The sequence below is a fragment of the Dreissena polymorpha genome, chromosome 15 (genome assembly GCF_020536995.1).
Source record: "Dreissena polymorpha isolate Duluth1 chromosome 15, UMN_Dpol_1.0, whole genome shotgun sequence".
NCBI lineage: Eukaryota > Metazoa > Mollusca > Bivalvia > Myida > Dreissenidae > Dreissena > Dreissena polymorpha.
In genome coordinates, this window is record NC_068369.1 from 28332488 (window position 1) to 28350775 (window position 18288).

General features: G+C 33.5%; 2 protein-coding genes across 3 annotated transcripts in view; one reads left to right on the plus strand and one right to left on the minus strand.

Annotated features, from left to right (window-relative positions):
• LOC127860712 (uncharacterized) overlaps positions 1 to 14846 on the minus strand; it is a 372542-nt gene extending 357696 nt beyond the window's left edge. Inside the window, exon 1 of one of the 2 annotated variants that reach the window (XM_052398977.1) lies at positions 14788 to 14846. The gene's annotated coding sequence lies outside the window, so the exon portion shown is untranslated. Of the gene's footprint in view, positions 1 to 10369; positions 10449 to 14787 lie in introns of those variants that run through there. The other variant, XM_052398979.1, reaches the window with a different exon arrangement.
• On the plus strand, positions 110 to 17634 carry LOC127859640 (kielin/chordin-like protein). Its single transcript, XM_052397146.1, has 16 exons — positions 110 to 185; positions 828 to 944; positions 1908 to 2024; positions 2303 to 2419; positions 2790 to 2906; positions 3362 to 3478; positions 4208 to 4324; positions 4952 to 5068; positions 5525 to 5641; positions 6709 to 6825; positions 7214 to 7330; positions 7770 to 7886; positions 8333 to 8449; positions 10712 to 10828; positions 15130 to 15246; positions 17483 to 17634. The coding sequence occupies exons 1-16, from the start codon at positions 113 to 115 to the stop codon at positions 17632 to 17634; spliced, it is 1863 nt and encodes a 620-aa protein (XP_052253106.1). The 5' UTR covers positions 110 to 112.
• The last annotated feature ends 654 nt before the right edge of the window (positions 17635 to 18288 follow it).

Here is an 18288-nt window from a genome sequence, read left to right on the forward strand (position 1 = left end):
CTTATACGGACATTCATAAAATGGGATACAAGTATGAGTATACATGCTTAACAAAAGAAAAATAAATTCAGATACATATACATGTGACTATTTGTTTTGCGTAGATTTGACAATGGTCCCCCTTCAGAGTTGCCTGTTGTTGATTGGCTGGTGCGCGTTGTTATCGGTCACAGGAATACATGCTGGTATGGTTAAATTTTGGATAAATCATTAAATTTAAGCTGTCTTAAGACTTACTTCTAATAATTTGGTATTTTTTAATTTTGGGGGACAAACTACTAATCATATATAAATGTCAATATGCATCAGGAGTTTTTACTCAAGACGTTAATATTGGGTCGTTACCGCAATTTGTATTTTCATAATTCATCAAAATAATTGCGGGTAATTCAAAAGTCATACTCAAACAGAATTTGACACTAAATGAAATTTCTGCGAGCATTTATCGAATTAAGAGTAGATAATTTAAAGTTTTGCGCAATATTCGCGTTATACATTCCTTCGCTTAAAGATAGTGTCGTTAAATCGCCTTTCCAGATTGATGTTCTTAGATGTTTTCTTTCTTGCCAGTGGCAGATCATTTATTATTAAAACTGTTTTTATGTCAGATAGTCGTTTATTAAGGATATTTTTTTAAGGCCATTTAATTTTCTTTATTCTACTTAATAAACAATACGCTTCTACGATTCACATAAAAATGATGATCGTTAATGTTACTTTTTAGGGAAGTTAAATACAAATCATAAATGTGTTTATGCCTAATTTTTGTAAATTTGATTTTCTGCCCATATCTTGCGTGTGTATTAAAAAGTTCTGTACTGTTTAAGGAAACACTTGTGAGTTCAAAGGTAAAGTGTACAACGAAGGGGATACATGCAAAGACGATTGCCACACGTGCGTATGTGTGTACGGTTACATGAAATGCTCAAACGAGATATGTCCAGGTTTGTCCAAATTTCCCATTGGAGTTTGACAATCTATCGCCCTATTAGAATCGCTGACTAACAACTACTTCATTTCGTTCTGGAATTACTAATGCGAAACAGTAACACTGACTGTATTTTCCTTTTCATATCGTTTTTTTTTTACATTCTAGTTATGTGTACTATTATAAAATATTTTACAACAAAATACATGATGAAATCTTAAATGAATACATTATGATATAATTATACAGAAACAATATTATAAAATAGTATGAATACTTCTTATGATATGTTGATTTTGTAAGTCTGGTGTATATCCAACCGTATAATAAGCTCCGATTTCGACTGTTAGGATTACTGAGCATGCAAATGCCGTTCGTTTATGCCAAAGCATATAAGACAAGACATGATAGTCGTTAATCTACAAATGTATATTATACAAAGACGATGAAATGTTTACTGATAATTGTAACATATAGTTTAGACATGTTTAGAATACAGTGTACAGAAAGGGTTTTCCAAAGTTAATGCCACAATATGTCAAGGATCCATACGAAACGAAACATTGCATACAACAAGTTTTAATATATATATATATATATATATTTATATATATATATATATATATATATATATATATTTATATATATATATATATATATATATATATATATATATATATATATATATATATATATATATATATATAAAATATATTTCACATCAAATGATTACGTATTCATATTTGTATAATACAACAAATTACTTTAATTACTACTTTGTTCACGGAAGCAACATGGTCTTGTGTATACACATACGAGAACACTTCTCACAAGGACAAGGACTAATAAAGTCAGCATAACATATTATGCAACTCTTCACTACAAAACAATAACCAACGCTCTTTAATACGCATAATTAGTTGACTTGAGTGAGTGCGTGTGCATTATACAAACTAAATATTACCGCATTCTATTTTAGAACAAAAGTGTGAATACAAAGGAGAGATCTACAAGGATGGACACAAATTCAAAGATGACTGCAATGACTGCGTATGCAATGATGGCAGAGTATCTTGCACAGAAAAGGTGTGCCTAAGTGAGTATAGTGATAAAGTTCAATGCAAAATATTATATTATACAATCAATTTGTAATATTATATATATAATTCACGTTTTAACATTTACGTACATGGGAACAAACTTGTAACTTGGTTACCGTTTAAAACGTGAAATAGGAATAAGTATCAGTAAACGTTTTTTTACTTTTGTTGTTTTTTATTGAGATAAAACGTAATCAGCAAAAAAAAATCTTCATTGTTTCAATCTAGTCAGAAACTCCCGAAGAAACTGTATATTTTGTAAAAATATATTCAGAGAAACCGTGTCAATACAAGGGAAATACCTATGAGAGTGGACAAACATTCAAGGATGACTGTAACGACTGCAAATGTTGGGATGGAGCTGTTGAATGTACAAAGCGAGATTGCCCGAGTAAGAAACCTATGACATACTTTTCTTTCAAGGTCAATGTTTTGTCTTGTTCCGTTTACACTGGGTATTGTTAATAATGTATTTCTGTCCTTCGGCTGAGTTGTGAACCACACACTTGACATTGCCCTGTAAACTGTTTTTTCCGTTTCAATGTTGTTACGATTAAACAGTAAGACACATACATTTGATTTTATCTTAAAAGCTATGCTTATATGGCCTAGGGTTAGGGTTACCAAATTGTGGTGGTCTCAGTCTTATCGATGTGATGGAAAGATCGTTCGCTAAGGAGTATCCAATAAGTCAATCACGGTCATTATAGTTTCCTATTGAAAACTAGTAAATGATTTGAATTTATGATTGTATATTTCAGAGAAACCATGTCAATACAAGGGAGTCACCTACCAAAGTGGAAAAACATTTAAGGATGACTGTAACGACTGTAAATGTTGGGATGGAGCAGTGGAATGTTCAAAACGAGATTGCCCAAGTAAGGCAAATGAGTAGATCTGCGTTCTCCTATGTTCTTCTTTGTTCAAGGTGTCATCCTTTTCCAAACAGGCCTGGTATAATTGTACTAGTTTGTCGCTCCCTCGGCACTTGTGTACACCTAAAACATAGCACGAACCCTCAAGGTCCAAAAATGTTTTTGTGTCAGCAATTATTATTATTTCGATTGTAGAGAGGCATAAACTTGGCAATACATGCTTAATTCGTTGAGTGATTGTCAAATGTTAATCAAAGTTTAGTTACAAAAAATATGAACACTATATTCGATTATAAAAATGCATTTTATAATTTACGGAAAGAAAGCGTTCATACGGTCCTTAAGGGTTTCATTTTGATCGAAGTGCTGCAAAGATTGTTCGTAACAGGGTAAATAAACGTCAATCACGCTATCATTAACAACCGTTTAGTTAAACTAATCATATACACATATTTCAGAGAAACCTTGTCAATACAAGGGAGTAACCTACCAGAGTGGACAAACATTCAAGGATGACTGTAACGACTGCAAATGTTGGGATGGAGCTGTTGAATGTACAAAGCGAGATTGCCCGAGTAAGAAACCTATGGCATACATTTCTCTCAAGGTCAATGCTTTGTCTTGTTCCAAACACACTGGGTATTGTTTATAATGTATTTTTGTCCTTCGGCTGAGTTGTGAACCACACACTTGCCATTGCCCTGTAAACTGTTGCTTCCGTTTCAATGTTGTTACGATTTAACAATAAAACACCTACATTTGATTTTATCTCAAAAGCTGAGCTTATATGGCCTTTAAATTGTGGTGGTCTCAGTTTAATGGATGTGATGGAAAGATCGTTTGCAAAGGAGTATCCAATAAGTCACTCACGGTTATACAATTTTCCTATTGAAAAAAAAGGTGTCATCCTATTCCAAACACGCTGAGTATTATCTTACTATTATGTCGCTCTCTCGGCACTTGTGTACACCTAAAACCTTTGGATCAGTAATTAGCATTATTCGAGTGTACATAGGCCTAACCATTTCAACTTATGCACAATATAATGTGCGGTTGTCATCTGCAAATCAAAGTTGAGCTACACAGACCATGAACACTATATTCGATTATAAAAAAAACGCATTTGCAAAATTATACAAATGTACGAAAAGAAAGTGTTTATATTGTTTTTTTTAGGGTTTCATTTTGATCGAAGTGCTGAAAATATTGTTCGTAACAGGGTAAAGATAAGTCAATCACGCTTCCATCAAAACTCTTAATTTAAAAACTAGTCATATACCGTATACTGTGAACACATATTTCAGAGAAACCATGTCAATACAAGGGAGTAACCTACCAGAGTGGACAGACATTCAAGGATGACTGTAACGACTGCAAATGTTGGGATGGATCCGTTGAATGCACAAAAAGAGATTGCCCGAGTAAGAAACCTACTATATGTGCATTATCCTTAGGTCTATTTGTATTAGTATTTCAATATAAAGAAGTGAAACTCCAGCTGCTGGAGCAGTATTGAATTCTCATTATACACAATTAGTTGGTCCTTTATTTAAGGCAAGGCAAGTGACCAATTGCCAAAACAGCACAAAACAGAACTGAACAGCCCAATATTAAACAACATACATAACACATACAAGACAAACACATATAAGATTATCTATAATATCAGTCCGTCCGTAGGTAAATGTATGCAACAAACTTGCGATATTGCTCAAAAGAGTGTTTTTGCGAACGTAGTTGTTGAGATTACATGATTAATTCAAAAACAGTACAATTTGGAAACAGCCATTATGTTCGTTTAATGTAAAATATATTCAAGCTACACACACAGTGACACTATCTTCGTTTGTTTAAAGAGCATTTTATGTACATTTCTATACATTTGACTTCATGGAAACAAGTGCTCACATGGTCGGTAAATGTTTGATAGTTTTATGCTGATCGATGTGCTGTTGAAGATGTTCACAAAGAGGTAGCTGACGAGTCGGTCAATCTTAAAAAATAACGGCATGTTTTAAAACTAGTTCACATATTATCACATATTACAGAGAAATCGTGTCAATACAAGGGAGTAACCTACCAGAGTGGACAGACATTCAAGGATGACTGCAACGATTGTAAATGTTGGGATGGAGCTGTTGAATGTACAAAACGAGATTGCCCAAGTAAGAAAACATAGATCATTTTCCTTCATTTTGCCCATGGTTTATTCCGCTACTTAATACGTTGTGTATTGTTCTGCATGTAAATTGTTCCGACGTCGGCAATATTGTAAAATTGGAACACAACATGATAAGTCTAGGTAAAAAACGCCCTTGTCTCAGAAATTAATTAAAACCTAAATTGAACAGAGCATTTAACATATAAAACAGCTATAATGTATAGCCTTGTTGTCCAATATAATTTACATTCACGTTACAGATACCGTAAAAACTAATTTCGTTCATAATAAACGAATGTGTTAACTATGACAATTTATGAAAACAATATGCGTTTTCATTTGCATCTATGTGTTCCAAAGATTGTGCGTAAAGGGTAAAAAATCACACTAACCCTTCCGACTATATCGATTCCCAATTAAAAATTAGCTTACATCTGAGTTTTCTGATAATATATTTAAGAGAAACCGTGTCAATACAAGGGCGTTACCTACCAGAGTGGACAGACATTCAAGGATGACTGCAACGACTGTAAATGTTGGGATGGAGCTGTGGAATGTACAAAACGAGATTGTCCAAGTAAGAAAACTAGTACATATGCCTTAACCTACGGTACAGGGTAGATCCAACCACAATTTTCTGGGAAATGTGTTGCGCTAATAATATTGGTCTCTTTTTCAGGAATGTTGTAATATGAAAACTAGATTTTTCACGATGTTTATTGTCTCTATATCAGATGATAATATTACATTTATCGTTCAAAAAAGGATCAACTACTCGAATACTGCCATAGCACCGTGCAATTGGTGTCATGTCTTAATAATATTGAAGCTGCAAATACATTCGATATGATTTAATTTGTAGCTAGTTCATTTGTCATGCATGTTGATTTATAAAGAGCATTCCTTTTATGTTGTTTGTATAATAAAGCTTTCATGTTATTCGATATGCTGCAAAGATTGCTAACATAGGGGTATCCGATAAGCTTTTCACGCTTTTTATTAATAAATATTTTTATTTGAACATGAATGTTTAACTATATTTTCTGATTATATATTTCCGTGAAACATTGTCAATACAATGGAATTGCTTACTAGCTTTATTCTTACTACATTCATGGATGAATGTAATAAGAATAAATGTTCGTATGAGCATATTGATGGTCGAAACGTGATTTCCAATGTATGGAAAACTAGTACATCTCCTCCTCTTAAATCCTTTTCCAAACACGCTGGGCATTAGTTTGCTTTAATAATGATTTTCCATGGGTCGACAATGTTTTAACACGAAACACGAGATCGACCGATCGTTTGACGCCTATGACTTAGTTGTTAACTATACATTTCCTGTACACATTCCTGAATTATTCGAAAAAAAAAACAATGACATTATTTATTTGTCTTTAATGCAATCACACTCTGAATACAAGCACTATTGGTTATATCTTTATTTGAAAGAAGCGCTTTTTCATAACATTCGACATCATGAAAAGTAGAATTAATACAGTCTTTAAATTGTAAGATTTCATTTTCATCGATGTGCTACCAAGATTATTCGCAAAGAATTATCCGATAGTCCACTAGACTACAGATTTTCCCATTTTTTTTGAAAACTCATTAATCACTGGATTGTCTGCTTTTTTCCAGAGAAACCATGCCAATACAAGGGAGTAATCTACCAGAGTGGACAGACATTTAAGGATGACTGTAACGACTGTAAATGTTGGGATGGAGCTGTTGAATGTACAAAAAGGGATTGCCCTAGTAAGAAACCTATTATATTTACATAATCCTAAGTTTTTGTATTAGTATCCCGAATACATAGGTGAGTATAAACAATGACGGTCTCTACGTTGACAAAGGTATGCATCCAACATACATAGTTGCTCAAATGTGTGTTGTCTCGCTCTTAGCTGTTAACGTGACATTGATTATGCATAGATAATAAACATTAAGAAAAACAATTCAAGCTAAACACGTTATGAACACTATCTTCATTCGTGTGAAGACCGTTTGCTATTTATTTGAAAACAAGTGCTCAAGTAGTCGGTAAATGCTTAAGAATTTCGCGTGGATCGATATGCTATAAGGATTGTTCGCAAAGTGGTAGCCGATTAGTGAGTCAATGTATAATATTGGAAATATATTTTAGAGAAACCATGTCAATACAAGGGAGTAACCTACCAAAGTGGACAGACATTCAAGGATGACTGTAACGATTGTAAATGTTGGGATGGAGCTGTTGAATGCACAAAACGTGATTGCCCTAGTAAGAAACCTATGATATATGTGCATTATCCTAGAGTCAGTTTAAGTAGTATAGAAAACAAATGGGGTTTTAGCAATAATTTAAGTTTCGTTTGCAAAGTTATGCAACCATACTACAATATTCCTCAACCATGTATTGTATATATCTTAGGTGTAAACACAGTAAGAAAATTATTTCATTTGACTATTACTACGGTACAGAGGGGGTCGTCACACAAACATATAGCATATATATGCTTTCTATAAGAGGGTCGGTCTTTCAGTCGGCAATCTTGTTTGCAAACTCGATCGAATAGTATTGTCTGAAAAGTGTCCCATTTGCATTTTGAGCTAAATACATCGTTCACGAAATGATCTCCAATAGTAAATCAAGATATCGATTATTACGCTCTTCTATTGAACATAAGTAAATAACTGGATTTGTAATTAATGTATTTCAGAGAAACCGTGTCAATACAAGGGAGTAATCTACCAGAGTGGACAGACATTTAAAGATGACTGTAACGATTGCAAATGCTGGGACGGAGCGGTTGAATGTACAAAGCGAGACTGCCCAAGTAAGAAGCAAATTATGCATAGATAATCCTGAGGTCAAGTTTAAGGATTAAACTTCGGGTATTGTTAATTAAACAGATCATTAAATTCGAAATTTTGTTAAAGTTTGTGCTCAATTTAGGGTTGCCTCAGTATTATTTGTTAACATTATTCTGTTTAAAAAAACATCAAGAATCTAACACAGCCATTATTTTCTCTGTTCGTCATATGTAAAAAACATTTAAGCTACAAACCATGTGGGAAGTACCTTCGTCTGCTAGAGATAATTTTATATTGCAATCACTCCGTAAAATCAAGTCATATGGTCGATAAGTGTGGGGGTTGCCTTTGGAACGATGTGCTGTAAAAGTTATTTGTAAAGAGGTAGCCGACAAGTTGGTTAGTCTTGAATCAGTAACGGTTTAATTAGAAAACAAGTTCGAACTTAAATTCTTATCACGTATTTAAGAGAAACCGTGCCAATACAAGGGAGTTACCTATCAGAGTGGACAGACATTCAAGGATGACTGTAACGATTGTAAATGTTGGGATGGAGATGTAGAATGTACAAAACGAGATTGCCCAAGTGAGTAAATAAATACAAATGTTTTTTTACGGTCAAGGGTGGATCTTTACCCAAACACGCTGCGTATTTTATTTAAATCTTTTATAATGTTGATCCTTCCGTCAGTAGTTTTTTTGGTACTTGAACACAGCACTGCCCTATCGAGCATATGATATGTATCATGTTGTATAAAAGCATCGGTGCTTGTGAATAACTATACATTTCACCACATCCATAAAATCCTGCGTTTCTTGTCATTTAAATCGTAGTCGAGTTACAAACGTTCCGCTTCATTTAAAAAACGAGTGTACATTCAGATAATATATTTCAAAAAAACCTTGTCAATACAAGGGAACTACCTACCAAAGCGGACAGACATTCAAGGATGACTGTAACGAATGCAAATGTTGGGATGGAGCTGTTGAATGTACACAACGAGAGTGTCCAAGTAAAGAATCTAGTGTATATTACTACGGTAAAGAGTTGATTGCAACACCAACCTATTTGATTGTTACATTTTCTTTAAGTAGGTCGTTCCCTCCGTCGGAAATGGTATGCAGAGTACTACCCATACATGAGTAGCTTCCCTTACATGAGAAGCTTCCCTTACATGAGTAGCTTCCCTTACATGAGAAAATGGATTTCAATCTTAGTATTATGTTATTCGTGTTTAACACTACAGGGACAGGAACAAATATATTTACTCGAACACAGCTATCAAATCTTACATGTGTTAATCACGGTCGAGCTACAAACACTATGGAAAATCTTAGTCTTAATCTTTGTCTATAGATTATTCCCTGGGCATTTGGCTTCTTAAAAAGCACTTCATGTATGTTGTGTAAATAATGGATGTTTTCCTGTTTTAAATCGATGTGTTGCAATGATTGTTTGCAAAAGGTAACCGCTAAGGCATTCACGCTGTTATGATTACAGAGTTTTATTTAGCAAGTTATTTTTAATTGTATATTTTGATAATAAGTTTCGGTTAAACAGTGTATATACAATATAATTGCTTACTAAATAATACGGACATGTATTAATGACTGTAATAACATGTTTGGGTGGAACTGTTGATTGTTCGAAATGTGATTTCTCATGTAAGGGAAGCTAGTAGACTCCTAATATCAATGTTAAATCCTTTTCCAAACATGCTGGGAGAAATTTTACTTTAGTAATGTCGGTCCCTGATACGACTATGTTGTAAAACGAAATCACGATATTGTCGGCTCGAGTGTTGCATATGTTACCGTTGTAATGTACACAATTATTAAATATTCTAATAAACATAATTATAGCTACCTTATTTTTTAAGAAGCGCATGGCGTATATTTTGACTTTAGGAAAAGCACAGTTAATGTGGTTTCACGAGTTTCTCTGGTAAATATAGAGCGCAGCAAAAATATATAGAAAATAGTATGTGAGTTTTGAAAAAAGATAAAGTTTATCATGCGAGTCTTCTAACCATGGTAGCGCGAGGCTTGCCTTGCCTTGCCGAGCATGATAAACTTGATCTTTATCCGAAACTCACAAAATATTCTATTTATACTATTATTTCCTCCCCTTTTCCGTGATTAACTACAAAATAACGAATTTTTACGATTTTATCTTTCCGTAGTTGACAAAAAAAAAATCTCCAATTATTAGAAAAAAACAAATCTGATCTAAAAATAGCGATATTATGAAACTAAAGTGTATACAGTCGTTGCAATACTATCGATGTTCATCTGGTAATGGATAAAACACAAAAAGACGGCTCCGTCTATTGTGTTTCAGATAAATAGTCAAACGCTGATTCAAATACAATATGCCCACTTCGACATTATGTACAAATTTAACTAAATATGATGAACACCTATATGCAACGTATCACAGCAAAACAAATGATGCACATACAATAATGAAAAATGAGATGATGTGAATTAATTCTGAGTAACTAACCTGGTAAATATAGCGCCCAGCACATAATATAACACACGCAGACGGCTACATATCTGTTGTTGAAAACATGTTTTCAAACTGCCTAATACGTAGCAAAACGTGCACGAGGAAAACGGGTTAATACAGTAATTGGCATTTGCCGATTTAGTAAAAGTAATAAAACGGGCAGCAATACACATAAAAAACGGAAAAATACACAATGTTCCTGTGAAAGTCTGTACATTGCTTAAGTTTCATTTTGAGCTACATAAATTGTCACGAAAGGGTCTCCAATAGTCAATCATGAAACCGATAATAAGGGTTTTCTGAAAAATTAATAGATATGATGTTAATATATTTCAGAAAAACCGTGTCAATACAAGGGAGTAACGTACCCGAGTGGACAGACATTCAAGGATGACTGTAACGACTGTAAATGTTGGGATGGAGCTGTTACATGTACAGACAGAGATTGTCCAAGTAAGTTAAACGAGTACATCTTCGTTCGCCTACGGTAATCAGTATATCGTAACTATAACACGGTGGCTAGCCTATGTGTGTTTATATATTTTGTCTCGACGTCGGAACTGTTGTTAAACAATCCACAATATTGTCCGATAACATCGGTACCATATGTTAATGTATATCGGTACTATCGTTCATTAAAAAAATAATATTAGAACACAGCTTTACAATCTTGAAATTCTTGTAGTTTATAGACCACCTTCGAGCAAAAAACACACTGGGCTTTTCCTTCGTTTGTGAGCAGAGTATATTTTGTTCAATTCGTTTTAGGGTACGTGGCTATATAGTATGTTTACAAGAAGGTTTTTAATTGATGTGCTGCAAAGATTGTTTGTAAAGGGCTTCATTTTTTCCTGACGACGCCTGATTGTCTGCTCACATATCTGCAGCTACAAAGCCTCGCAAGGTATCGGCATTTTTAGGTTCTTGAATCACGCAATGTCCAGATTTTATTAAGTTAAATTTAATCCAACCGCTGCTTCAACATGGAAGAGCAGTGGTGTAACTTCTCCAACGAATGAAGCGCATATTTAGATTCTGTGCAAAACGAGTCATCCATAAAATGTAATTGCGAATTAAAATGTGCATTTTGTATTCGCTTCTTAAATATTCTTTAAAAAGAATGCAAAAACACAAACTGATTCTCTTTATTACAAAATAGAACATGTTATATACCCTGAACACCTCTAAAACAACATCCACCAACACACCAACCACTAAACCTAAAAACGTAATGTTAAATAATAGAAAAAAAACTGTTTAATCAAAGCATTTTCTCAAATGTAAGTGTTTGAAAAGCAGTGTTCTTGTTATATTTAAATTTTAGCAGTTTCATCCCGAACGGTATGCTAACAAGATCGTTCATAAAGGGTTATAAGATAAGTAGATCACGCACACATAAATATCGTTTAATTTTAAAAACTAGTCAATAAATGTACTTTATGAAAATATCTCAGAGAAACCATGCAAATACAATAAAGCTGTTGAATGTACAAAAAGAGATTGCCCTAGTAAGAAACCTTTTATATTTACATAATCCTAAGTTTTTGTATTAGTATCCCGAATACATAGGTAAGTATAAACAATGACGGCCCCTACGTTGACAAAGGTATGCATCCAACATACATAGTTGCTCAAATGTGTGTTGTCTCGCTCTTAGCTGTTAACGTGACATTTATTATACATAGCTCATGAACATTATGAAAAACAATTCAAGCTTAACACGTTATGAACACTATCATCATTCGTTTGAAGACCGTTTGCTATTTATTTGAAAACACGTTCTCAAGTAGTCTGTAAATGCTCAAGATTTTCGCGTGGATCGATATGCTGTAAGGATTGTTCGCAAAGTGGTAGCCGATTTGTGAGTCAATGTATAATATTGGAAATATATTTTAGAGAAACCGTGTCAATACAAGGGAGTAATTTACCAGAGTGGACAGACATTTAAAGATGACTGTAACGATTGCAAATGCTGGGACGGAGCGGTTGAATGTACAAAACGAGACTGCCCAAGTAAGAAGCAAATTATGCATAGATAATCCTGCGGTCAAGTTTAAGGATTAAACTTCGGGTATTGTTAATTAAACAGATCATTAAATTCGAAACTTTGTTAAAGTTTGTGCTCAATTTAGGGTTGCCTCAGTATTATTTGTTAACATTATTCTGTTTAAAAAACATCAAGAATCTAACATAGCCATTATTTTCTCTGTTCGTCATATGTAAAAAACATTTAAGCTACAAACCATGTGGGAAGTACCTTCGTCTGCATGCAGATAATTTTCTATTGCAATCACTCCGTAAAATCAAGTCATATGGTCGATAAGTGTGGGGGTTGCCCTTGGAACGATGTGCTGTAAAAGTTATTTGTAAAGAGGTAGCCGATAAGTCGGTTAGTCTTGAATCAGTAACGGTTTTATTAGAAAACAAGTTCGAACTTAAATTCTTATCACGTATTTAAGAGAAACCGTGTCAATACAAGGGAGTTACCTATCAGAGTGGACAGGCATTCAAGGATGACTGTAACGATTGTAAATGTTGGGATGGAGATGTAAAATGTACAAAACGAGATTGCCCAAGTGGGTAAATAAATACAAATGTTTTTTTACGGTCAAGGGTGGATCTTTACCCAAACACGTTGCGTATTTTATTTAAATCTTTTATAATGTTGATCCTTCCGTCAGTAGTTTTTTTGGTACTTGAACACAGCACTGCCCTATCGAGCATATGATGTGTATCATGTTGTATAAAAGCATCGGTGCTTGTGAATAACTATACATTTCAACACATCCATAAAATCCTGCGTTTCTTGTCATTTAAATCGCAGTCGAGTTACAAACGTTCCGCTTCATCTCAAAAACGAGTGTACATTCGGATAATATATTTCAGAAAAACCTTGTCAATACAAGGGAACTACCTACCAAAGCGGACAGACATTCAAGGATGACTGTAACGAATGCAAATGTTGGGATGGAGCTGTTGAATGTACACAACGAGAGTGTCCAAGTAAAGAATCTAGTTTATATTACTACGGTAAAGAGTGGATTGCAACACCAACCTATTTGATTGTTACATTTTCGTTAAGTAGGTCGTTCCCTCCGTCGGAAATGGTGTACAGAGTACTATCCGATCGAGTCTATAAATTTTAATCTTAGTATTATGTTATTCGTGTTTAACACTACAGGGACCGGAACAAATATATTTACTCGAACACAGCATTCCAATCTTACATGTGATAATCACGGTCGAGCTACAAACACTATGGGAAATCTTTGTCTATAGATTATTCCCTGGGCATTTGGCTTCTTAAAAAGCACTTCATGTATGTTGTGTAAATAATGAATGTTTTCCTGTTTTAATTGGATGTGTTGCAATGATTGTTTGCAAAGGGTAACCGCTAAGGCATTCACGCTGTTATGATTACAGAGTTTTATTTAGCAAGTTATTTTTAATTGTATATTTTGATAATAAGTTTCGGTTAAACAGTGTATATACAATATAATTGCTTGCTAAATAATACAGACATGTATTGATGACTGTAATAACATGTTTGGATGGAACTGTTGATTGTTCGAAATGTGATTTCTCATGTAAGGGAAGCTAGTAGACTCCTAATATCAATGTTAAATCCTTTTCCAAACATGCTGGGAGAAATTTTACTTTAGTAATGTCGGTCCCTGATACGACCATGTTGTAAAACGAAATCACGATATTGTCGGCTCGAGTGTTGCATATGTTACCGGTGTTATGTACACAATTATTAAATATTCTAATAAACATAATTATAGCTACGTTATTTTTTAAGAAGCGCATGGCGTATATTTTTTCTTTAGGAAAAGCACAGTTAATGTGGTTTCACGAGTTTCTCTGGTAAATATAGAGCGCAGCAAAAATATATAGAATAAAGTATGTGAGTTTTGAACAAAGATCAAGTTTATCATGCGAGGCTTCGAACCATGGTAGCGCGAGTCGAGCATGATTAACTTGATCTTTATCCAAAACTCACAAAATATTCTATTTATCCTATTATTTTCTCCCCTTTTCCATTAATAATTACAAAATAACGAATTTTTACGATTTAATCTTTCCGTAGTTGACAAAAAAAATTCTCCAATTATTGGAAAAAAACAAATCTGATCTAAAAATAGCGATATTATGAAACTAAAGTGTATACAATCGTTGCGATACTATCGATTTTCATCTGGTAATGGATAAAAAACAAAAAGACGGCTCCGTCTATTGTGTTTCAGATAAATAGTCAAACGCTGATTCAAATACAAAATGCCCACTTCGACATTCTGTACAAAATTAACTAAATATGATGAATACATATATGCAACGTATCACAGCAAAACAAATGATGCACATACATTAAAGAAATATGAGATGATGTGAATTAATTCTGAGTAACTAACCTGGTCAATATAGAGCCCAGCACATAATATAACACACGCAGACGTCTACATATCTGTTGTTCAAAACATGTTTTCAAACTGCCTAATACGTAGCAAAACGTGCACGAGGAAAACGGGTTAATACAGTAATTGGCATTTGCCGATTTAGTAAAAGTAATAAAACGGGCAGCAATACACATAAACAACGGAAAAATACACAATGTTCCTGTGATAGTCTGTACATTGCTTAAGTTTCATTTTGAGCTACATACATTGTCACGAAAGGGTCTCCAATAGTTAATCATGAAACCGATAATAAGGGTTTTCTGAAAAATAACTATATATGATGTTAATATATTTCAGAAAAACCGTGTCAATACAAGGGAGTAACGTACCCGAGTGGACAGACATTCAAGGATGACTGTAACGACTGTAAATGTTGGGATGGAGCTGTTACATGTACAGACAGAGATTGCCCAAGTAAGTTAAACGAGTACATCTTCGTTCGCCTACGGTAATCAGTATATCGTAACTATAACACGGTGGCTAGCCTATGTGTGTTAATATATTTTGTCCCGACGTCGGAACTGTTGTTAAACAATACACAATATTGTCCGATAACATCTGTACCATATGTTAATGTGTATCGGTACTATCGTTCATTAAAAAAATAATATTATAATACAGCTTTACAATCTTGAAATTCTTGTAGTTTATAAACCACCTTCGAGCAACAAACACACTGGTCTTTTCCTTCGTTTGTGAGCAGAGTATATTTTGTTCAATTCGTTTTAGGGTACGTGGTTACATAGCATGTTTACAAGAAGGTTTTTAATTAATGTGCTGCAAAGATTGTTCTTTAAGGGCTTCATTTTTTCTTGACGACGCCCGATTGTCTGCTCACATATCTGCAGCTACAAAGCCTCGCAGGGTATCGGCATTTTTAGGTTCTTGAATCACGCAATGTCCAGATTTAATTAAGTTAAATTTAATCCAACCGCTGCTTCAACATGGAAGCGCAGTGGTGTAACTTCTCCAACGAATGAAGCGCATATTTAGATTCTGTGCAAAACGAGTCATCTATAAAATGTAATTGCGCATTAAAATGTGCATTTTGTATTCGCGTATTAAATATTCTTTAAAAAGAATGCAGAAACACAAACTGATTCTCTTTATTACAAAATAGAACATGTAATATACCCTGAACACCTCTAAAACATCATCCACCAACACAACAACCACTAAACCTAACAACGTAATGTTAAATAATAGAAAAAAACTGTTTAATCAAAGCATTTTCTCAAATGTAAGTGTTTGAAAAGCAGTGTTCTTGTTTTATTTAAATTTTAGCAGTTTCATCCCGAACGATATGCTAACAAGTTCGGTCATAAAGGGTTATAAGATAAGTAGATCACGCACACATAAATATCGTAAAAACTAGTCAATAAATGTACTTTATGAAAATATCTCAGAGAATCCATGCAAATACAATAAATGTTGGGATGGAGCCGTTGAATGTAGAAAACGAGACTGCCCAAGTAAGAAAAACGAGTATAAATGTATCCTCCTAAAGTAAATAGTTAAATCCCAGTGCAAATTCGGTGCCCACGTCGAAATATTCTAAGCAAAAGCATGATATATTTTTTCCGAGCGAATTGTGTCTCGGTCTGCGTTGTTTACATTTATTCAAAAACCCTTACCATTCTTACACATCAAAAATACATTCAAACTACAGACTATCTGGATACTATCTCCGTTTGCAAAAAGAGCATTCTTTATATATTTGTCTTTATTAAAAGCAGGTTTGTCACATGGACTGTAATGTTTTCGGCGTTATAATTGGCTGAATGCTTTCCTGACATTGAATCGAGCTACAACATAATAATAAGTGTTTTGAAACTGAATATATGAATGGTCTTTCCGGAATAAAATACAAGACAAATGTATTTAAAGTTCATGCTTATATTCAAGTATGCAGCGGCGAAAGTAATAAACATACATGTTGTGACATGTAATGTTTTAATAAATGATTGGGAAATGTGTAATACTGATGACAATCCAATTTAAATATTTTGAAAGGTCAACCTATAATTTATTATTGTATAAATCCGTGCATTGTACCTCTTATAATTCAGTTAAGTCGTTGGACATATAATTATTATTTGTGATATTAATCAACTCTATTTTTCTTTTATATTTATAGAGCGCTGTACCGTAAATGGGGTTGTGTTCAATGAAGGTAAAGTTCAATAGTACAATATATGTATTACTGGTATACTAATTATCGTTCTTATTATTGATATTATTATTATTATTGTTATTTTTAATCAAAGTTATTATTATTATTATGATAATTATGATAATTATGATGATGATAATGATGATGATGATGATGATGATTATTATTATCATTATTATTATTATTATTATTATTATTATTATTATTATTAGTAGTAGTAGTAGTAGTATTATTATTATTACTTTGTGTCTTAAAAAGTATGAATGATGTACAACGGTAATGGCTTATTTAAACTAAAATGCTTTGTTATCTTAATGACATTTCTTTCCAAAGATGAAAAATATTGAAACTGAAATGTATGCTACAACGGAAATTTAAAACGGTTGTGTCATTAAGTTTTCTTTGATGTATACGTTTGGTGTGTGCTTTGCGTCAATATGGTACTATGTTGACACATTATATATTCTTTTTCTCTAGGTGACGCTTTACCCGTAGATCCCAATAATCCTTGCAAACGATGCTTTTGCCGAAACGGATTACTACAGTGCGAGTCTGTTATCTGTCCGGCATGCGTAGGTTACACTCCACCCGGCCAGTGTTGCCCAATCTGTGAAAAACCTGCTTACTAGTAATGGCAAGCGTCAGTTTTAGTGTTTTAAGTTGACAATGTAAAAACACTAAAGGAAATAAATATATAAAACTGATTTCGCTCAAATACTTCAGTAAATTATTGATTCTCACTACATTGTCATTGTAATGCTCAGTTGGTGTTTCCTTCAAATGTGGGTATTTTTTGTAAAATATATTTACGTTATTAGTTTTGTCTTAGTGAGTTTCGTAATGGATATGACGTTCTGTAGCTCCCTATTGACCATCAGTACTGATTAGAGTCCCAGGAAACGGACTCGAGAGCGTTGCAAATAAGCCTTAGGATTTCAATGCAATCGAGCTAAAATAAAAAGTTTTAAGCTAAATAAAACTATGTTGGAATAGCCGAATGGTTAACACATTTGCATTTTGATACAGTGGACCCTGGGATAAAGACAAAACAATTTATTGTTCATAGAAAAGCAAACATATCACGTAATATCGTGTTGTATAAAGAATGCTTGCTTTTATTTACATTTTATCGTACTGCTGCTTGCTTGAAAACGTTCTGTATTATATGGAAAAATATAAATGTTTAAACAAAAATTTAATAAAGAAACATCTTTTAAAAAATACAGCACAACAAATTAAAAACTTAAACAAACCAATGGATATTTATACAAATTGTATTACAG

Coding starts and splice junctions, on each gene's coding strand:
- LOC127859640 (XM_052397146.1), top strand. CDS start 113: ATGGTCCCCCTTCAGAGTTGCCTGTTGTTGATTGGCTGGTGCGCGTTG. Junction 2,420..2,789: donor TACAAAGCGAGATTGCCCGA/GTAAGAAACCTA, acceptor TGTATATTTCAG/AGAAACCATGTCAATACAAG. Junction 7,331..7,769: donor CACAAAACGTGATTGCCCTA/GTAAGAAACCTA, acceptor AATGTATTTCAG/AGAAACCGTGTCAATACAAG.